General features: G+C 47.3%; 1 protein-coding gene across 1 annotated transcript in view; it reads left to right on the top strand.

Moving 5' to 3' along the window:
• The first annotated feature begins 14,779 nt into the window (after positions 1 to 14,779).
• The window catches only part of LOC144168001 (uncharacterized), a 29,617-nt gene continuing 21,031 nt past the window's right edge, over positions 14,780 to 23,365 (top strand). The window contains exons 1-2 of the mRNA XM_077697102.1: positions 14,780 to 14,980; positions 16,008 to 16,130. Coding sequence (XP_077553228.1) covers positions 14,780 to 14,980; positions 16,008 to 16,130 — 324 coding nt within the window. The remainder of the gene's footprint in view (positions 14,981 to 16,007; positions 16,131 to 23,365) is intronic.

Raw genomic sequence — 23,365 nt, 5'->3', positions numbered from 1 at the left:
ATACGCGAAAAATAAATTTAATTTTAGTGAATCATCCAGGATGTAGTTTTTAGCACAAGAGCGCCTTCATCAATGTCGGCTCTATAACAAGATCAGAGGTTTTTCTTTCAATTTTCCCTTTTCGAGCTTTAACACCCACGCCTGACTTTTATTGTCTTTGTAAATTGCCCCCCCCCCTAATATTTGCAAACGTAACCGCGTTCTTAGTTGGGTGGCATGTCGTGAAAGATAATAGAAGAATGAAACATTGTAATGCAGGCTTTTTTTTTTTTGCTGCAGCTAAAGCCAGCCTATATAATTTTAGTATTGGAGTACTGATTCCCGGGCTGTAGGGCGTAAGCAATAAAACCTGGTATGAGCGACGAATAAATTCCTTTACACGTCGTTTCTTGCATTTCCGCAAAACTTAACTGTATGGTAGGCATCGTACGTATGTATATGGAATACTTGTCTAGAAGTGACATCCTCCGTTGACCATTTTTCAAAGCGTTGATTACCTTCTCTCATACCAAGGGACTTAGTGTCGTCTTAGGTAATTGGAACAATTATTTTCGAATATCACAAACTACTTGTCTTACTGGCTTTGTTACAGCCACTACGGGTGTATATGAAGACTTTTATATTAAGGAGGATTGATTTAAACGTACACCAATGCAGACAGGCAGAGCGCGGAAGAGGAAATTTCTGTAAATGTAAGAGACTATGGTACAGTTGCTTTTGACGGCAGCTATACAAGACAACCGGCGTTGGGCCGAGCAATGCTTCTAAAAATGAGCGCCGCTGCATCCAAAGAAAACACACTTGCCAACCGATGCTACATAGTCGTGTGGGTGCCGAGAAAAGGATCACAACTTTGTTTGTGCTACAGTTACTTCAACGTATTTGTATGGAAGTACTAAAGTAGAAGTCGGGGGCACGATGAATAGACAGGATACTGGTAAACGTTCCCAGGAGACGACGATCTAACTGGGAAACTGCCAACAACGACAATCTCCGCCTCAGCTGACAGAATAGAACTAGCGGAGCTTACGAAGTTATTCAATAAGCGTAAGACAGGTAAAGTCAAGCAAGGCAATGTCATCACAAATAGGGATAAAATATTCATAGTAGCCGAAGTGTTCTATAGAGATCTGTACAGTAGCCAGGACATCTAGGATAATGCCCAACGAGAATGTAGTTCAGAGGAGATAGAAATCCCACCAGTGACGACAGAAGAAGTAAGAAAGGCTTTGAAAGAAATGAAAGGGGGCAAAGCACCTAGGCAGGATCAGATAACAGGAGACCTCTTGAAGCGTTGCGGAAAAATTGTACTAGTAATACTGGCAAGCCTGTACACGCAATGCCTAATGAGCGCGAGTGTACCGGAATCTTGGACGGACGCAAACATAATCCTAACTCATAAAAAGGTGATATGAAGGACTTGAAAAACAACAGGCCGATCACCTTACTGTAAGTCGACTACAAGGTATTAACCAAGGCCATCGCTAACAGAATTTCTGCCACCTTAGATTTAGGTAAACCTAAAGAGAAAGCAGGGTTTCTTAAAAGCTATTCCACAATTGACCATATTCATACGATCAATCAGGCGATAGACAAGTGAGCGGAGTATACTGAACCCAGTATACCACCACCACCACCACCACCACCCACAACCGCCACCATCCGCCCCCACCACCACCACCCAGTATACTGAACTGAGACAATATGAGAAAGCATTTGACTCGCTCGAAAACTCTGAAGTCATTCAGGCATTACAGAACCCGGGTGTAGACGATCATTATGTAAGAATACTAGAGGATATTTACAATGGGTCTAAAGCTACCATCATCCTCCATAAATAGAGCAGTAAAATACCTATAAGGAAGGGTGTCAGACAAAGAGACACAATCTCTCCAATGTTATTCACAGCTTGTTTACCAGAAGTATTCAGAACATTGGATTGGGAACACGTAGAAGTAAGGGTTAATAGAGAATACCTCAGTAACCGGATATTTGCTGATTACGTTGCCTTGCTAAGTAATTCGGGGGACGAATTACAAAGCATGCTTACCGCAGTGGACAAACAGAGTAGAACAGTGGGCCTGAAAAATTTTATGCAGAAAACTAAAGTAATGATCAATAACCTCGGTACAGCACAGCGGCTCGAGATAGGGCCCAGGCAGTGGAAGTGGTAAGCGAATAAATTGACTTAGGCCAAGTTGTCACTTTGGATCCCAACCATGAGGCAGAAATAATTAGAAGGATGTGTATGGGGTAGATTGCAGTCGGCAGGCATTATCATATAATGAATGGCAGACTGTCATTCTCCCTGAAGAAGAAAGTATATGACAGCTGCATTTTACCGGTACTCACCTACGGGACAGAAACTTGGAGGCTCACTAAGAGGGCTCAACTTAAACTGAGGACGCCTCAGAGAGCAATAGAACGGAAGATGATAGGTGTAACGTTAAGGGACAAGAGGAGAGCAGAGTGGGTCAGTGAACAAACGCGTGTTATGGACATATTAGTAGAAATTAAGAAGAAATGGCGTGGGCAACGCATGCAATGCGAAGGCAAGATAACCGTTGGTCACTAAGGGTAACAGAGTGGATCCTTACAGAAGGAAAACTTGTGGGGGTGACAGAAAGTTAGATGGAGAGATGAGATCGATAGGTTTGCAGGGATAACTTGGTATAGGATCGGGATAATTGGAGATTAATGGGAGATGCATTCCCCTTCACTGGGCGTAGATAGTCTGGTGTTGATGATGACGATGATGATTACTAAAGCAATGGATGCCTTCTCACGTCTGCTGACCGAGGCATGAACGTGCCGGACGGCCACGGCCGGTTTAGGAGCCCCCGTTGTTCTTTAGCAACAAGTCCAACAACTTTACAGCAAGTGGATGCCCAGCAACAGATCATCCTGCACCAACAGCGCAACTTCAGGAACACCAGAGCTGCATCCGAAATGCGGCGCACTTGCCCGACGATTCCGCGCGGTCTTGATAGGAACACGCCTCTTATTAAGGCCCGCTGAAGCTGTCGCCCTACAACACCGGTACTGCTACATACGCGATTGCATGAATTGCGGCGTTTGCGTCAAACGCGTTAGGTCAGATTAACTCTACGAATAGTTCGCGTAAGTCGACGCAGAATTTTTCTGGCCCGAATCAGGACTGGGCCCGCTAGGATTCCGTCATCGGTCATCTCGGCTCCTTATACACGAATTAACTCTGCGACAAACTCGCACGTTCCGCGGTTGACGACCGTTACCTGCACAAAAAGGCCGAATTATCTGTTTCCACTCAATTTAAAAAAAAACCAGAAAGTGCGCCACCTGCTCCAATTCAGAAAGTAGGTGACAGCAAGCCATTGAGCTTCTTACTCAATACGCATGCCCTCACGGGTGACACTTGCTTCGACGACGTAATCCGTAATCCGTAATCCAGAGCACGTTGCTTATCGCCTACTTTAACAAGTACAGGCCATCCTGCAGGTTGTCTTTACTACACCGCTAGGACAGCTCGATCGCAGAACGCGTCGTCTAAGTCCCTTGCTATCACTTCCAAACACCGTCCACACTGTCGGCGCCCGTGCACATCACACCCCAAAGCACGTGCGTCGTATCGACATCACATACCGACAGAACTCGATTAAAATGCTCCCATATCAACGCCCGCAGTCGGGTCCCCGCAACCGGTCTCAAAGCCACGACCGCAACGGTGACTCATAGCGTCATAACAACAAATGTCAATGCTAGTACCATTTTCCTTTCGGACAGGGCCCATGCACATCACCACCTGGTTCAGGCTAACGGCAGGAAAACGCCAAGGGCAGCTGGTAGGGACAGTCGCGAGATGCCAACGTGGAGGTATTCCTATTTGTGCCACCTACAAAGCATGTCGACTGAGGTTCCTCACCAACCGCGTTTATGGTGCCTGGTGCTGTACACAAGCCTTTCTGGACGACAAACGGCCTTGTACGTCCTTCGATGTCAGTGCGGCGCCAGCTTTAAGACATACTTCTCTGTCTGTCTTAACAACCATCACCACAAAAAGCAACGCCGCAGGTTTTCATGAATGTCGTCATCGCCGACATATTCGAGCTAAACATCGCCTCCGACTTCATGCAGTACTGCCACCTGCTGCCGGACTGTCGGCACGACCGCCTTGTTGACGCCACAACAGACTTCATCTCCCCGGGAAAGCGTACGATCACCCAACACTCGAAAATAATGTGCTTGCAGTTGAAATCCAATCTGTGCACCCTGCCTTCATTCAATTCCCCGGACATCACCTTGCGGCCTTCCTCGGGAGGTGTGGCACAGAACCGTGTACTAATACCACTCCCGCGCTTTCGGGTTCATTCCGTGTCCGTCGCCCTACTCAGAACTTCTGCGCATTGTACAAGCTCAATTTGTAGCCGCGATTCATGAAGACATCGTCCACCACTTTATCTGCAGACAAAGAAGACCAATGGCTGCGGACCATTCTTGTGTTCCTTTCGATCTATCTTTGAGGCGTACTTCCGTGCTCGTCTCTGTATTGCAGCTGCAGCTGAGAAAGACGCTTCAGTTAATGGCAGTATAGCAGTATAGCTACCACAGGTACGTTCGTTGTACGTTCGTTGTAACCATTTTCACAGTCACTTTCTCTTTACGTATTTTTGTTCTCTGGATTCATTCTTAGTGGTGGTGGTGGTGGTAGTCGAGCCAGAATAATGATACATACCTACTCAGAGGGACTGCCTATAAAAAGGGAACTAGGTGAGAAAAAGAAAGTATGCATGAGACTCAGAAACTATGCTGGCGAATTAAAGTATAGCTGGAGAATTAGAGTGTAAGCGCTTTTCCGAGTGTTTCCTTCCCCTTTGTCCTTTCATTTGTGCGCTGCGAAAATGAATCTGTACCAACTAGCCCGGTTCACTACGCAATTAAAGTAACCTATAAAAAGAACGCATAAAATTAGGTGTCGTTTTCTTCTTCTTTTTCTCTTCTTCAGGGTTTTAGACAATGCCAACGGAAGAAAACTGTTTTCTTATTATTCTTTATTTCTTCGTTGTCCTTGCAAGCCTTTATATTCTGACACTTTATACTTTCCAGCCCTTCGTAAGCCATACTTTCTGCCGTCGTACTGTTTTGCGGCTGCCCATTTTTTGAGCATGTTACGTGGCGTCATTATGGGATGGCGCATTATAGCCTAATGGTGAATTATTTTCTGTTTCATTATTGAACAGTAGTCTTAAGATCTGTTTTTTCTATGCTGCTGTGAAAGGAGAATGGTAATTACACTTTATATAAACACGACAATCCCCAAAGAGGCGAGAGCGCAGATTTCGTGCCATGGGTGATGAGCTTGAGAGCAGGAAACAAAGCAGAAAAAAAAACTCCAAAAGAGCTTTGATTGCACGCGCAGCCTGACTGGGACGCGACCATGGACCCAAAACAGCCCTCAGCTCAAGTCCCGCACCAAGCTGCCTGCACAGAACTGGACAGAGTTTTGTGATTGAAAATTTTGGCGGCATCAAATGACATCATTTGGTTTTCCCATTTTTTTTCTCTCTTTTTTTCGTTTTGTTTTTCTTGTCTCATCTAGGGTAGCATGCCAGCCCGACGGCTCGGCTAACATCGCTGGTTTTCATTAAAGTTATTCTCTCTCTCTCTCCAAAGCAGAAAACACCGCCGGACGGTTCTGGGGGTAGGGGGGAGGAACAAACTACTTCACCCCCAAAATTATTCTGATGTTCCCAGTTTTTTGCCGCCCCCATTTCTGACGCTTTCGCAACATGCATTCTGGCGGAGTGGTAGTACTGTTCTTTCGTCGGCTTTCATACACCGTGGATAGGGTCCCGCTGTCTACTCTCGTGGCTTGACTGCGTGGCGCCATCTATTAGTTCCTCACGTAACATCCTTCCTTCTTTGAAAGAACTGTCCACTTTATCCGACGGAGAAGTCTTCAAACATCTTTGGGAACATCCTGGTTCTTTGTGGTCGGACTCGAGTGCCTCCCTGGTCAGCTGTTGTTCCGTTTGAGCTGATAGGTCCGTTGACTTGTGTCGGCAAGGTGTTGGGTGATGCTCGGCTTGTCGATGCTTCGTTGTTCGACGTACTCGCAGGCAGGTCAGGTGTGGTGCAGTGTAGCAAGCTAGGCGCCTGGGCCAGGCTAACCTCACCAGTATTATTAAAGACTATTCTCTCTCTCTCCCTCCCTCCCGGCTGGCTCTCATCAGAAGGCTTGGGTGTACTCCTAATGAAGACCTCATTTCTCCGCCGGATGCTGCTTCCAAATTTCATTTTCTATGAGCTGTCATTCACCCGTTCAGTCACAGTTGTTTTCTCCCATGTTTTGGCTTTCTGTGGTGGAACTGTCACGCTTTCTCCCTCCTTCAGGATTGGCAGATCCTTGGCTTATTTGTCATGATGACAAATCATCTTTCTTCTTGTCTCTTTCATCTTGTCCGTTAAATCTACTATCCTTGGTTGCAGCAGTTGTGCTTTTGTCGGTAGAGTTGTTCTTGTACGACGGCCCATCAGCAGTTGCGCTGGGCTTGCATTCAGGTCTTGCAAAGAAGTGTTTCTGAAGTCCGCAATTGCCATCTGCAAGTCTGATTTGCTTTGTTCAGCTTTCTTTATAAGCATTTTTGCCGTTTTCACTGCTGATTCGGCCTTGCCGTTGGAATGTGGATAGGCTGGATACGAAGTTTTGTGTTCAAAGCTTGAGCACCTGGTAATGTTCTGGAATTCTAGACATGAAAACTGCGGTCCATTATTCGTGATGAGTACTTGCGGAAGTCCGTGTCTGCGAAGTGAGCTTTCAATTTCAGAGTCACTTAGCTTGAACTCAAAGATTTCGGTTGATCTACTTCCCATAGATTGCTGTAATAGTCCACGGTGACTAAAAAGTTCTTATTCTTGTACTCAAAGATGTCGCATCTCACTGGTTCCCATGGATATCTTGGTTCCGGGTGCATAATCACAGTTTCTAGCTAATGAGAGATAGCATGCTTTTGGCATATCTCACATCTTCACATCAAGTCTTCTAGTTCTGCATTGAGTCCTGGCCAGAAGACGGTCTGGAGCACGTCGCAAGCAGCTTTCTATTCCCATGTGTGACGCATGGAGCTTGTGTTGGATTTTGGCTCGCAGCGACGTTGGGATGACTAATCCCATTCCCTTGAAAATCATGTCATCTACGATGGTGTGCTCATCTCTGAAGGTAAAGTACATCCATATGTCTTGAAGTGCTTGGTCTGTTTCCTCCGGCCATCCTGATTGGATTATTGCTTTAAGTCTTCGCATTTAGTCGTCGTCTCTTGTTGCATTTCGGATGTTTTCCTGCGTTCCTTTACGCACGGACCGGTGACTCACGACGTGGATGTTCTCAAGTTCTTCCTCACAGCTGTCGTTCGGCAGAAATGCACGACACATCGTGTCGACCAAATTAGATTCTTTGCCTGGTTGGTACTCGATGCTTACGTCGTACTCTCGGGTTTGAAGAACATTCCTTGCAGTCGCCGCGGTACTTGATCGAGTTGTTTCTTGAGAATCGACTGAAGTGGCTTGTGATCAGTGATGATCGTTGTGGCTCTTCCCAAAGAGTACTGATGAAATTTCTTCAGTGCGAAGACGATTGCCAGCATCTCCTTCTCAATCTACGCACAACGAATTTCTGTTGATATCAACGCATGGCTTGCAAATGACACTGGCTGTCCGTTCCGGAGAAGAGCCGCTCCTAGTTCCGTCTCACTTGCATCACACTGAATTTCCAGTGGCTTGGGCACGTCATAGTGCGCAAGTACTGGTGCTTTGGTCACTTCTTCATCAGTAGTTCGAAATTCTTGTTCTTGTGGTTTTCCCAGTACCATGGTTCTTTGATTGTGAGCTTTTGTAGTGGTTCCATCACACGCGATATTCTCTACAGAAATCTGGCGAGGTAGTTGACCACTCCGCAGAAGCGCTGTAGTGCTTGTTCATCTGTTGGTATGGGCATTTCTTGAATTGCTTTGACTTTCTCTGGGTCGACTTTCAGTCCTTTCGTTAACAAGTGTCCCAGGAACCCTGTTGTCGACGTCTTCAAATGCGTCTTTTCTTCGTTGAGGCGTATTACTATTTGCCGGCATCTTTGGAGTAGTCTTTCCAAATTTTCGGTCATGGCCTTCGCAGCCTCTCTGTCTGTTTCGCCAACCCCGAACACCAGGATGTCGTCTGCGACACATATAACTCCACTGAGCCGTTCAAGTGCTAGCTGAAGTCTCTTCTGAAAACTTTTGCTGTTCACGGCAAGGAAAAATGGTAGGCGAAGACATCGATAACGTCCTTGAGGTATTTGAAATGTGTCATGAAGACTGATTCTTCATCGAGCGAACGTTGCCAGAAGCCCTCTCGCAAGTCGAGTTTTGAGAAAACTTTTGCTCTTGCCAGTTCAGGTAGCCCATCGTCAAAATTGGCAGTGTGTGACGTTCCCTTTCCAGAGCCTCATTTATTGCCTGTGGGTCGATGCAAATCCTTATTTAGCCGGTCTTCTTTGTTGCTATGACCATTCTGCTCACCCATTGTGTTGGTTCCGAAACTTTCCTTATTACTTTCCTCTGCTCCAAGTTCGCCAAGGCTGTGTTCAGTTGCAGTAGTATGTTCACAGGAGCTCTGCTGCTTCTTATTGCTTTGGCCACCTTGGTCACCAAGTGAACCTTTCCCGGAAGTTTTCCTAGAGTCTCCAAAAACATCTGGGTATTTCTCCACAATGTGATGTGTGAAGGTTTCTTCTGAGACCTCATCGATCCCGGCCACAAAGTTGTAGCCTATTGTTATGAGGCCCATCTTCTCTGCTGTCTTTCTGCCAATCTGCTGTGTGAGGTCCTTCTTAACAACTACAAATTTCACCTTGTGCTTGGTCCAATCCTTCGCTGTCTTTTCGAGTTTCGCTATTCCGATTGCTTTAACAGCGCCGCCATTCCCTGTTCGCATAGTTGTTGCGTATGGTTCAAGTTGCTCTCATGCGACATGCCTGCTCCTGATGACATCGATAGCTACTCCGCTGTCTACTTGGAAGGTCACTGGTTCTCCGTTAACTTCCAGAGAAGTGGAGCATGCGCTCATTTTCTTGCTGTCGACAAGACGACAAGAATATGCTCTTGTTGGTCGCTTTCTATCTCTAACCCAGCTACTACTTTGCGACTTTTGCATAGGACCGCAAAATGGTTCTCCTTTCTGCATTTGCTGTATACTTGCTTCCATGCAGGGCAGGCTTCTTTTTTGCGTTCATGGCTGCCGCCGCAATGCTTGCATTTCTGAACAGTAGGCTACTGTGGGTTTCTTGCTTTAGTGGTGTACTGGCTGCGCTTGCCAGTTGCTCGATGGGTATTCGTTTTTACTGCATGCACTCGACTATCACTCGTCGCTCCCTCTTTAAATGCTCTCAGTTGGAATTTTGTTGCTGCAGGAGCAAGGCACACCTTGAAAACCATCTTTCGAATTGTTTCCTCGAGCTCTGGTATGTCCGCATTCGAATTTTCTTCATGTACCCCACATGCGATTTGGTCGTGGATCAAGCTGTCTCTTTGGGCCCCAAATCTGCAATCGCCACTTTCGGCTTCAACACCGTCAGGAAACTGTCGAATTATTCGTCTGGCTGGTGCATGCCGGAACGGAAAACGTAGCGCAAATACAGTTCATTGTGCTCCAGTATGAAGTACACCAAAGTCCAAAGTGTTGTATACGTCAAGCAATGCTGGTCCTCCGATGGTCAAGAGAAGAGGTTCTTGCTGTTCTGCCGAGGCGCCGGCTGTGTCCGTTGCTTTCACGTACAGCGTGAAGGTTTCTTTGAAGACGCGCCATTGTTCCTCTGTTTTGCCCTCCCAGTCGAATTTCGGTGGTGCTGGAAGCTTATCCATTTCTTCGCTTGTGGTACAGCTCGTTCACACTTCTGACACCATGTTCTGTTGTGTGTTCTGATACAGAACACTGGTCTTCAGGTATATTGGGTAATATTGGGTAACCCGGTTTATTATAAAGTAGGAAAAGAAAGTGTATACAAGCGACTACATGGCTGCAGCACAGAAGAGAAAGTGAAGTGGCGGACAGGGCGCGCGTGTAACTCGATACCGTCGTCTGCTCAAGGTTGACCGCGCTCCGCCGTTGGGAGGTAGGGAGGAATCAAACTCGTGGGGCATCGTGTTGGGGGCTGTTCTCACTGGCGGCGTTGATATAGCGTGGGTTGGGTCCCGCCATCTACGCTCCAGGCTTGACTGCGTGGCGCCATCTGTTAGTTCGTCGCGTAACAATTAAGGCCGACACAAATCTGTCTGTAGCAGCTAATAACGCCGACGCCTTATGAAAAAAAACGTTGTTAGGCAGGTCCCGGGAACCTGACCTCGGCCTTTTACGCCGTGAAACCAGCAATTCAACCACTGGGCCACCCCAAAGGCCTGAGGAGTACGGGTTAGCAGTGGTGGGTAACTATAACATGTACAGCCAATTGGAAAGAAATAAAAACTCTTCCTGTGCTCTGAATCGAACCTTGGTCCCCCGCGTTATGAAACCGGCATCTATTCGATTGAGCTATCATCGCATTCCCGGAGCGCAGCATTTCCTTTGCGTTTGTAGCGCGGGCGTTGGCTTTGGAGTTGCTGCGAGTTCTAACGTGCACTAACGAGGTCACTTTTGAGACACTTGAAAGCCTGCGGACGAAGCGATCCGAGACAGCGATGACGTATGGAGCGGATACTTGGTGCCTTACGAAATGACTTAAAAGCAAACTTAGGTCGGCTCAGCGGGCCGTGCAACGAATAATGATCAGTGTAACACGTAGACAGAAAACAAGCTTCCTGGCTCAGAAAATAAACTGTAGTAGAAGATATCCTAGTCCAAATAAAGAAAAACCAATTTATTTTGGTATTCCACGTAGTTATGCGAAATGGCAATCGGTGGATTACCAGGATGGTAGAGGGAGTACCGAGAGACGGTTATAGAAAAAGAGGAAGGTCAATTACTGGATGCAGAGACAAAATAGGGAAATTCGGAGGCAAAGAATGCACTGGAGGGCGTGAAATAGGAACTGTTCGCGGTCGATGGCAGAGGCCTTCACCCTGCAGTGGGCCCAGTGGGCTGCTGCTGCTGCTGATGATGATGATGGTGATGATGCAACAGCCGTGTCTCCGACGAAGAGTTAGGGGCCGCCAGCTCTGTGCTTCTCCAGCCTTCCACAACTGGTGCATGCTGCGCCAATTTTAGAGCGAAGCTGTAATCGTCTCGCTAGTAGGAGAATTTGATTTCGCGAAACACAAACCCACTCAGGACCCGCCAGTTTTCGCCCCAGATGCGTCGGGTTAAGCTGGCCTCCTCCACAGAGCACAGTATTCGTATAAATAAAAAAAACACAAATGAAGCACTGATACCACATGATGCTGATAAGGCGGCGGTGAACAAGACCCCCCCCCTCTTCCCTTGGGTTCCCGTAAACATTAGGTTTGCAGCTGCCCCCGAAAGAGGAGGGGGGCTGACGTCATTAGAGGGCCAGCGTGTGCGTCAGGCTAGGCAGCACCAAGCAGGTTTCGCCAAAAATGACGGGCGCATGCGCAGGACTGAGCATTTGCAACCAGAGAAGCTCAGTGCAAGCGAGAAGCGAGAAGCCCACCGAGTAAACGAGCAACATTTCACACCCGCCCCCACAAGCACGTGTAGTGGCTTACAACGGTTGCGCTGGACATCCACTTTTGGAGGGCGGGATGGGGTTCATTTTTTTATTTATGCATACACCTATGCACAATGGGGCGTGTTACCAACGCTCGCGGACGTATGCAGATGGTTTTGTGGTGCAAGCTTGTTTACTTTTCCGTCGGAGCTGCCGGTATACGCGGTGTCGAAACGCGCAGGTGTTTCTCATTAAAGCCTGTCCCGCCGCAGTTTGGCTTTGCTGCCTTAGAGCACGCGAAGGTGGCTTATAGCGGATTACGCAACCCCAACGCGCGTGCTCTTTCCTCAGAGTGGAAACTCTCTCTTCCGAGCTGATTGACAGCCGAGCGTGTGTGGTATGTATCTCACTATCTCCACAACTGCGCGCTTGCAGTAAAAGCGCTGCCCATGCGTCGTCGCGAACATTAGTTCGTGCGCTTTCGGATGACTTCTGTCATTGCCTGGCACAGAGAGGGTTGAATGTGTATAAACAGAATTTAGAGTGGAGGGAAACGGCGTCTGCGCGTATACCTGTCACGGGAAAGTAGCCGAAATATAAACATATTCACGTTCAGGACAAAATGCTGCTTTCCGTGAACAAAAAAGAAAATCAGCGACCTTCACAATTGAGATGCTAAAACTGAGCTGGTGTTCTTCACCTATTTTAACTTAACTTTTTTTCTCAGCACTGAATATATAGGCATAACGCATTTTTCTTTTGTTTCCTTCGTGAGGGTTTCAAAATATCGGTGGCCGCTCTACCGGTACGTTATCAGAAAAGGCCGAAGACCATGCAGCGGCCTATATTTTAATGCGTTGGATTCCCGTAAATCCAGACATTCAGGTGTACATTTACGAGGATAATATTGCTTTTTTCCCTTCAGCCAGCGATATTCAAATGCATCTGTGTTTGCAGGCCTATTTAAGCCCCTTAGAGGTTAGGCTGGATGGCTTCCGCTTGAACCTAAATTTTGAGTAAATGTGCTCTACTTCCAGTCCCAGTGAGACGCCCAGTCTTCATCTTCTCAGTTACCGTCAACAGGCTATTCTTCAGGTCAGTTCCTTAAAATATCTGGGGATTTTATACGATAATACCCTCAATTAGCGTCCACAACATAGATTACAATACTACTAAAGGGGCTCGGGCAATGTCATTCTTGAGAGGGCTAACTCACAAAAGATTGCGCATGCGCCTTGACAAACCACTAATGATTGAAAAATTTACGTCGGGCCAATTCCAGACTTTGGATGTGTGCTGTTCTCTGGAAGTCTCCAATACAAACTTCGCCCATTGATAATGCTCGAAAAACAAGCTATAAGGTTATATCTCGGTCTTCCTCGTTATGTGCCACTTAAAGTTTCGAACGACAATGCTCGAAGGACAATCTATAATGTTATATCTGGGTCTTTCTGGTTATGTGCCACCTAACGTTTCACACATGGAAGCCCGAATTCCTCAATTAGCCTAATGTATGCATGACCTCACCGTAGATCCGCATTTACGAGTTATGGAGTCGCCCATAGCCATGCCGCAAACAGCCTTCGTTACATGGCCTTCGTTGTTCTTCGGTAGTCCATGGCAGTGGTTCAAACAACCACAGGCGGTCTTCGAACCATCTCTGGTTGACCCATTAAATGTGGCCTTCTTGTCGGCTTTCGTACTTGACAGAGTGTCGCGATTAGATTACTCGCGCGAAATTGCTCCCACTGAACCTTTTACCAGGCCTCATAGAGGATCATCTGAACGTTTTCCCTTTCCACGCCATTATTGCAACCGATGCTTTTGTCCGGAAAGAGAAGGCATGTGTGAGTATTTTTTCTCCAGGTATACATTGGGCCCTTTCCATCCGGCTGCCTAAATTTACTACAGCTTTCCACGCAGAATTTCTCGCAGTATTCTTGGCCCATCGTAAGCCTGGTTCCTCGAAACGACAGGCAATAATTCTAATTCCTTCTCTATTTGCTCTGCCCTTACTTTCTCGACCTCACCCTCCCTAACGTCGAGCCCTTCCTTCTTTATCGCCTTCCTCCCTTCGTGAACTTCATTTGGTCTGGGTAACTGGACATGCCGGTATCTCGCTCAATGAATTGGCGAATGCTCTGGCGGGAATGACATTGGGCGGTCCAGTAGGGGAGGTTCTGCTACCCATTACACTCATCACTTCGGCTAGCTTTCGTAGGCTGTGCTTACTTCAAAGTACGCCTGATTCTTCTTACGAAGACTGGGAGCTCGAGCACCACCGGTACTCATGGAAGTGCAGCATAAGTCAGTCGCGAGCTTGCGAAGTCACCCTCACCAGCTTTCGCTGTCACGTGCCGAATTTAAAATATTACTTGAACCCCTCAAATCTGGCCCCGTCGACATTATGCGCTTTCTGCAATAAAACAGAAACGATAGACCATTTATCATTATCCTGGCGACGGTTCTCCTCTATAAGAGGGAGATAATTAGAAAGCACATGCAGCCGGCTAAACCTCCCGCTGTCGGCTGCACTGATTAAGTCCTTCGGAATGAAGTAATTGGCATTCTGTCACGGGGATTTCTTCCATGCGTTGCACTCATTCATGTTGGAATCAGGCCCTCTGCCGTGGTAGATATCATTTGGCCCTCCTAGATTCTTCTGTCTAGTATAGGCGCGCCTAGCTCACTGCTTCGTCTTTACCACAATCTTTCCTCGTGGTTCGTACTGCCACTTTCCATTCAATGGTGTTCATTTTTACCTTTTTTTAATTCTTTCTATAATCTTCTTACCTTCATTTCTGTAATCATCTACTGCTAATCCATTCTATATATTTAAATATTTTTCTTTCCCTACAAAAATTATGTAATTTCTTTCGGTAAGGCGCCCACTCCCTGGCCGATCCCCATGAGTGGGTACAAGCCATTTCACTGGTACCACCACCACCGCCACATGATCATCATCGCCAGAGCTCAACCGCTGTGATGTCTCGTCCAACGTCGCCCAGTACGGCGGCCCCGCCTTTATACGCCCTACCACCCCACAATCCCCATGGCCAGGCCTCCGGAAGCGTCGTACCTCCGGCGACAAGTTCCCGGCGGCCCTCAGGCGACGCTTTCGCTTCGGCCGCAGATCTTCCAGGGCCTTTACGCGGCGCTGAGGCTGCCCGCATGGCGCAGCAGGCCCTCTCGCTCGGACCTCTGGCACCCCAACGCACCGCCTTGAGGTCGGACGTGGCGGGAGCAGCGGGATCCAGACGCGGAAGCCACCCTGACGTCGCTGCCATGGCCAGGCCTCGTGCAGGAAGCCGGCGTCAAAAACACCAGCGCAGCAGGCGCCCTTCCAATCTGCCTCTGCTGAGCCTTCCGAAGGTACGAAGTGTATTTCACGCTGAGCGCCTGAATGCGACACAGAAAACACGCGCAGTAATAAACAGAAGCCGGGGCGTGGACAGGACATGGGCAGGACAGGACGAGGACAAACGATGCGAGGACAAGAACAAGTGGCGAGGACAAGTCCCCGCCTCGTCCGCTGCTAATTGCTGCGCTTGTTTTCTGTGCGGCTAATAACCAATACCTCGAAACCTTTTTCTTTCCCGTTTGAATGCGAGAAAGCTCAAAAGCTTCAGGCCACTTTTACGGACTTGTTTTGTGAACACATGTTTTGCGTGCACGTGCATTGTCTTGTATTGAGCAGGTCTTTACTATCTTCTTCTGGTCTTAATTGTCATAGCCGGGCCTTGGTACTGCGACTGCTACAGAGGGGGGCGGGGTCCAAGTGGAGAACTGATCCGTTTGCTGCCGCAATGGCCCTTCCACCAACACGTAAAATGGCTTTATTTGTGTACGCACTTCCGTTGGAGTTGGCGACAACCAGTAGATCCATTTTCCCTGGGGTAGTTCGACGCCTACATCGGGTAAAATACCCTCGAGTGTAATCATCGCAACTGGTAGTTCTGTGCTAATCGCCTGTTTTGTGAGGTTGAGAAAGCGACGTTTTCCTAGGAATAAACATTTTTTAGAGCAAACTTGTGTTCTGCATAGAATTTAACCATAGAAGCGGTGAGGAAGCAGCCTACAGAGTGAGGTGCACATACGAGATCGGCAAACCCAACGCCGCTGCGTCTGCTTTCCAGACCGTGTCTTGTTTCTGGAAACATCGCAGTAGTTCGAGAACACTGTTGCTAAGAACAAAAACAAAACGGTCTTAGAACGAAACGAAAACCTTCACCCTTTTCCTTTCAGGCTTCGCAGCACAGCATGCGAAAGAACAAGATACGCGCACTTCGAATGGTACATAGGTTGAAGTAGCCTGGAGCGGCCACGTGCGGTTATCTAGCTCAAATATGGAAATAAGAAGTCAGGCCGGTAATCTCACACGTTGGTGTCTCTTTTGCAGTTCTTGAAATGGGCACCGCTACGGATCATCGGCCTGCTGCGCCCGAAAGCCTCGCAAGCCCGCGAAGAACCTTCGCTGCGGGAGCTCCTCCTCGAGACGCAACGGCGAGAGCAGGAACAACTGGTGGGAAACTTTGCGCTTTGGGGTATTTCCCATCGACACCGCAATCTTTATTCGAGGAAGCTGCAGCAATGCGCGAGGCCTGATTCATAAAGGCAGTGCAAAAGGGAGAGGCACTTCTACTAGCCTTAAAGGGACTCAGCAACACTTCCGATAAACGTTTTCACTTTTTCCTTCGCATCTGGAAGCACTTCAAAAGAGCTATAGCTTTCGCAGCTGGGAGCGACACTGCGTGATTTGCCCTTCGCAGCAGATACGCGTTCCGTGTTTTCTTTTCCATATTGTTTCTGGCTAAGAATACTAGAGAAAAAACTTCACCTTTGAATCCATGTCTTGGTGGGGGGTTACCGGCAGACCAAAACTTATGGTTCGGGCTTGGAATGACAATTGAATTCTTAAGTGGTTTTGGGGATTTATTTTTTTCACTGTGCATTAACACGTGTACGAATTACGAAGTAGCCGAAATCCTTCCTGTCACTGGTAGCTGTGAGCTCTGGCAACTTTGTGTTCGGTGAAAAAGCCGACGGTGCGTGATCCTTCCTAGCGCTGGTCATGCCGGAGTCGAAGGAACGTATGATTGGGCGGGAAATATGCCCCCGAGAAAGTTGTAGCAGACGAAAAGAAAGAAACCAAACGTGCTTCTATTGAAGACAAGATACGACAGATAAGGGCGCCTGTATCTGACCTGTCTTGTATTCGTCCGCGACTGCTTAACGCCACGTCTTCCTTTTCCATCAAGTGTGATTGATTGATTGATTGATTGATTGATTGATTGATTGATTGTAGGGTTTAACGTGCCGACTCATCGCAGGCGATGAGGCGCGCCGTAGTGCAGGGCTCCGGATTAATTTTGAACGCCTGGGGATCTTTATCCTGCGCCGAAATGTCGTATACACGGGCGTATTTGCTTTTAGCCTCCATAAGAAAAGCGGCCCCCGTGGACGGGAATCGAACCAGCGACCTCGTGCTCATCAGCGCAACGCCTCAACCACTGAGCCACCGCGGCGGGTTTTCATCAAGTGTGAACCAACTCGCTCTGCAACATGTTTTGTTAAACTGTAGCTGATGATCGGTGCACCGGTTCACCATGAAGGCGACGTTTTCATAGGCAGGCTTAACAACTTATCCAAACCCTTCAAACGACTTAATATTTCATACAATGGTAAAATTTATAAAATAATAGTTGCGAACAAGTTTACCCCAAAACGGTAACATTGTCGTTAACTATCAGCTTGGCCCGCAGAACAGTAGCAGAGTCCTTCAAAGCTTTACCGGTCACGAAACTTCGGCGCTCGTTTCATATAGGGACTGCGTGCGCCACTACTGGCGCCATCACCACATGAAGTGCATCCAGTCGCAGCGCGTGCGGCATATTTGCCAGCTCTTTACCTGTAAACGCTCGCTGCTCTTGGTCTCTGCGCGCTGATTGTTTTTTTAAATGCGGAGCATTTCTTAGGCTCGCGATGTCACTCGTCAATGTTGTCGGCGCCGTCCACACGCTCACTGCGCATGCGCGTCGCGTCGAGGCGCAGGTGCGCGTCTCTCCCCCGTACACTCCTCGCTCTCAACAACAGGTGCGGCGGTGCGGGAGGAGCGCGTGTACCCCGTGCGCTCCGTCGCTTTCAACAACAGCTGCGGCAGTGCGGGGGGAGCGCGTCTGTGCGCGCATGCGTCGTAGTTACCCGTGCGCTGCGTCGCGCTCAACAGTAACGGCGGCAGGGTGTGTACACATGATAACGGCGTGGTGGGTGCGTGGAAAGTTGGCGCGCTTGTGTACGGAAGTGTGCGCATGCGCGTCTCTCCCCCGTACTCCTCTCCCTCGAACGCGGGCGGTGTGTATATAAGCGGCGGAGCGCGCGTTCGGAATTCAGTCAAGGGCGTCTTTGCTTGGCTTTCGCTTGACTTGACGCTTTGCTTGACGGCACCATGCAATCAAGATAGACTTTAACTTTACACTCCTTACCTTCGCTTCTTCATTCAATAAATAAGAATAATAAAGACGAAATAACAATTAAGCATTCCCAAACCATACCCACTTACGCAACATTCACGCGACACCCCCACCACTATGCGACGCATTTACACGAGTTCTCCCCGTGGGAAGATGCGGGCGGGTTTTTTGCACTGGTCAGCCATGAATCCTTCAATCATTGTGTACACCACCTGCCTTCAATGTTGTTTTATTGTTCCAAAGAAATTGCCTTAGACTTCGGTCTTGAACGGCAACTGCTCCTGTGTACTCGGGCATAAGTGCTGTGCTGTCGTTTTGCGGATTGGTAAATCTCTATTGCTTCTTTTCTTTAAGCAAAACTTGTAAGCGCTATACATACGGTAGCTCCGTAGTCATGGAGTGCTGTGGGCCTATCGATAATACTGTAAAAAAACTGAAAGGAACCAAGTACGCGTTGTTTAGCATACGCTAGTAATGAATGTGTTGATTGCTCTGTAATGCCAGAACGCCCAAAGAGATAGGCCAATAATATTGTCGTTTGGATGAGTTGGTACATACCTAAGAACACTTAAAAACGCTGCAGAAACGCAAGGAATCGAAACACAAAAATACATATGTTGCACTGTGTGTCTTTACGCTACCGTGCTTTTCAATCCTTGCAAAAAAGGAAGCGCAAAATGAACAAAACTAATTTTATCACACGCTCCAGAAACTTTCAATATTACATAGGGAGACAAAAGAGCATGGTCTAGCGTAAAAAATGATTTTTTGCGCTGTGGTGTGCAGCCCATGGAGGAAACAGAATATTGCCACGTAGCCAAGAATGAGACAAAGTTCTACTGAACGAAGTTTATTAAAGCAACTTCCTGCTCAACAAGACTAGACTGAAACACAAAATTCGAAAAAGCATCCCGCAGCGTGACACGCACTGATGAACGCCGATAAAGTGAGTTGCACGGCGTTTTCAATGCATGCATTATTCTCGGAATGTTATTAATTCTAGATCCATGAAAATACGATCGACAACATGGTCGAACAAACAACAAATCAAGTTACTGACAAGGTGACACCCTTTCCATATCAACAATGTTTCCCGACGAGACGTACGACAAAAATAGCTAACCGAGGGTTCGGTTGAAACACGAGATAAGAAAACCGGAAGCGGCCACGCGCGCTTACAAAACAAAGAAAGCGAATCTGAAGAGATAGTTCGTGGAAATATGAGAAGTAAAACCACAAGGACATCACAAAGCTTTTTTACATGCGATGCTGAGCGCAAGGTAATAGAAGTTTTCAAACCGGTAATGAATCACAGCTATCGCCTGACTGATCTGACAAAATTCCGGCTGTGTGTTAACCTTGACAATTATAGGTGCAGGAGGCTCTCGACAGAGCACATTGCTTTTTTTTCATTCCAACACACATTGCATTCTCCCACGCACTCATAAACTCCCACTCCCACACACTCACACACTCTCACATACTCACACTCACACACACTCCCACGCACTCACACATACACTCAGTCACACTCGCAAACACATACACACTCACACTCACAGTCGAAGCTTAAATCTCCGGCTTCTTGCCTTGGAATGACGCGCTTCCATTTCTCACGCCGATCCCCGCGGTCGGTAAACAGAACAAGGAAACTTTTTCGTTTACTGGCTTGTACCCGGAAGGGCATTCCGGGATACAAGTGTTGGCAATGCCGTTTGACTAAAGTCGCACCACCATAGCGCGAGATGCACGTTACATTTCTTTACTACACAAAACACAACTCGCCGCGCCTCCGTCGGTCTAGCAGGTGCAACGCCGCCCGAGGAGTTACCTCACTGAGTGACCACGCAGTGGCGCCACCGCGCCGCGGCAAAATGCAGACTATGAAGCTCTCCTATTGAGTTACGGTAGAGTTCCGTGACCAGTAAAGCATTGATGGACTTTGATAGTAGGCACAAGCGTTCCGGCAACTTCCTTTTACATTAGTTTTAAAACAGCCTGTTTCATTTTCCACTTATAGAATAACGCACTATTCTTTGCGTTTTGGGGGCTGAACGTTGTGGCCACTACAACGTTTTAATACAACCTAATGAGAAAACTAAGGAGAGGGCACGGTATAATGGCGGCCCGTCGTAACGAAGACCGCCTTGATATGAGCCGAATAGCCTCTTCTTTGTCTAGTGTATGTAGAAAGAACCTCTATGTGCTTTCCTTTCGTGGCGTTCTTTTTAAAAAGGAAATCGAATGCGTTCCTTGCTGCATCTTGCTGCAGAGACGGCGGCCTGTAGCCCCTACACCGCTGTAATGACCAAATTCGAACAGTCGAAGAGCGCCAAGACCGGGAAGACGACAAAAATGTTTTGAGCAAGATTTTGAGTTATCGGATGGACATAGAGCACTAACGTTTTGGCTGAGGTACTTTGCGACCCTCTACTCTAAGTACTGGTGTAGAAACTTTGTAATCATCATCGCGGCACCGATGCGAATATCATCATCGGGGCCCGTAATCTCTCGTGAGCAGCTCTCGCTCGACCTGCTGCTTCTTTCTCCATCCGCCATCTTGTTAATAGAACCACGATCGCACCACCGGGACGTCTCGGACCTTGGTCTCTCCTCTTATTTTTATAACTGGATGCGTTGGCTTGCTATGCTCTGCAAGCATTTAAGAATTCCAAAAATGTCGTAAAACGTCCTGCATGGTTTCTTTAAAGGTAACTCGCTAATGCGATATTTAAAGGCATCTGCGGAAAATATTTCCCTGTCTTTTGATGGTTATCAAGTTTACTCGACGTGTAGAACCTACAGCCATCTCCCTAGGTAAAACGCGAAGGTTGATAATAAAGACTGTCAAAAACTATGACAATCGTCCGGAGAATAATTACGAAGTAACAGAAAGAGCACACAAAACAAAAAATCCCCGAGAGGTAATTAAGGTAACAGAAGGGCCCAAGCCAATCTCGTCGAGTTTACGCTGAATATATTCTACTCTTTACCTGCGGTGCCTGCTGCTGGCCCCTCACTCATGCGAGCATTTATGCAAATGTACGTGTAAAAACTGCATGTGAAATTCACTTCTGGAAGCATAAAATAATTCAAACACATTTTCAGGTGGGCATTCGAGCTTTTTGGCTAAGCGATGGAGATTGGCTCGATGGAGCGTGCAGGCTGCTGTTCATATGTACCCGTATTTACAACATGCGCTATCCGGTGATTACAGCTGTTAACAATATGGGGCGGGGAAGCACTGTTAGATAAAATTACATTTCTACCCCTGGCGATGATTTCATGAGGAGCCTTGACGAAATTAACATAAACAAATTTCCCCCATCCGACAAAAAATATTCGCAAAGAAGAAGGTGATTGCTTGATTGATTATATGCTTTAACGCGCCAACGATACACAGGCGATGAGGCGCGCGTGAATGGAGGGCTCCGGATTAATTTTAACCACGCAAGAAAGAAGAACAAGACTGTCATAGAAGTAACAATTACTGGCCCAATCGCACATTTCGTTCTTGAGGCAAAATGTTATTCTTCAACCACCAAGACAGGAAGTTCGAAAGTGATACCATACTTGCAAAGATTAGAGATTTCACGCGTAATTATTGTAGCGGCCGACGACCGCATTTGAACGAAGAGTTAAATAGACAAGGTGGTATTTTTCTTTTAGATCTACACTGAATAAAGTTGTGATCACCGGCTATTGTATGAGCATGTACCTAAGTAGAGAGAAAATTGACGTATTCGTTACTCTGCACGACATACCAAAATTGAGCTATGGAAAAAACTTCCAGAAGCGCCGTTGTCAGAATCACAGCATGCATCTGAGATAGCATCGGAAATGATAGTCAGCGCTGACGAAAACCGGACAAGAAGAGTAAGGACGACAGAAGCGCTGTCAAGCAACTGAAATTTTATTAGAAAAAACACGTCTTATATCAGCAAAAAGTGGGAGTAAAAAAAGTTCAGGTGACATCTACATTTTGGTCTGAAGATGTAAGACGCGATTGCCTTACTTCGACTCCCAGGGAGCGTTTTCAAACGCGTTTTCTGTATATGCGATCTAAGCTTCACCAGCACTGAAGGTCAACAAAGAGGGAAAGACAAGCATCGAGGGTTTTGAATCTTCGTGACCCTGGGTAGACAAAGGCCCTCTGCGCTTCTGTGTCTTAAGAGATGACCGAGGAAGGTTGCGGCTGCGTATTGTTGGTCCGTTTGAGTGAGAAGCTGTCAATATCAGTGTGTCAAAGTTTTATGATCTTAGGTGCATGCTGCCCTGAACCTTCTCGCTTTTTTGCGAAGAGAGAGAGAGGTAGAGAATATCTCTGCTACAGAAGAAATAGTTTTAGGTTGGGGAAAGGGAGGTAAAGCGACGGTAAGGAGTTCAAAAGGGGAAACTGAAGTCTAGGGCGCCAAATGTAGCAGCTCCTTCCGCTGTCCTATTATCAGTTTCCGCCGATTTTGAGGCTACGAGCTGGTAAAAGCTCCCTTCCAGGTCTCGATAGAAGTGTAATATGTAATGTCTTAGTTGTTCTCCCTTGAGCATACCCTGCACATGGCAAAGTTGCGTGTGAGAGAGTGGATGTTTCCCCGATTTTAGCAGAGTTTTAAGTAACGGCGTGATGTTCCCACCTAACATCTTCGCCCACATAGATTTTTAGATGCTTTTGTTGGTTTACCCTCCACAGAGTTTGCGATTCTTCGGCATTGCGACTCCCTTGAATCAAGGGGGATAATCGTGTTCTTAGGCGTAGGATCAGGCGACGTTCTTGGCGCTTTTCTAAAAGCGGAGTGCGGTAGTCCTTGTCACAAGGAGCGTGGTATGTGGGTTCGCGTGCCTCTTGGTCAGTGCGTCGTTCTTTTCCAGGCCCTTGTGTGCGGGTGTCCACGAGACGGCAACTTTATGAATTCTGGAAGGGAGTGCCTTACCGAAGCGTTTAGGTGTATTCTGCATGCAGAAAACACTGCAGTGCCCTGTGAAAATCTGTATTATGTTTAGCTTCTATTCGATTCTTCCGCTTGACGGATTGCCAAGAACCAGCCTCCTCCCGTTTCATTGTTCCTGTACGTAGAAGGGTCATGTACGTAGAAGGCCTAAGTAGTCAACTGCAATTGCTGCATCTTAATACTTTCGTAGATGCTTGTCAGGCGTCTCACGCAGAAAAGAAATGAGGCTCGGGATGAGGCATTCGACACCCACACAGTATATTTAGAAAACCAAAGCTCAAACAAACGGAATCATAGCAAATGAACAAGCATATCACACTACACAAAAAGATTGTGACCTT

This window comes from Haemaphysalis longicornis, unplaced genomic scaffold (assembly GCF_048455015.1).
Source record: "Haemaphysalis longicornis isolate Haplotype H1 unplaced genomic scaffold, Haemaphysalis longicornis Haplotype H1 scaffold_2, whole genome shotgun sequence".
NCBI lineage: Eukaryota > Metazoa > Arthropoda > Arachnida > Ixodida > Ixodidae > Haemaphysalis > Haemaphysalis longicornis.
This window is presented reverse-complemented; position numbering and strand designations above follow the sequence as displayed.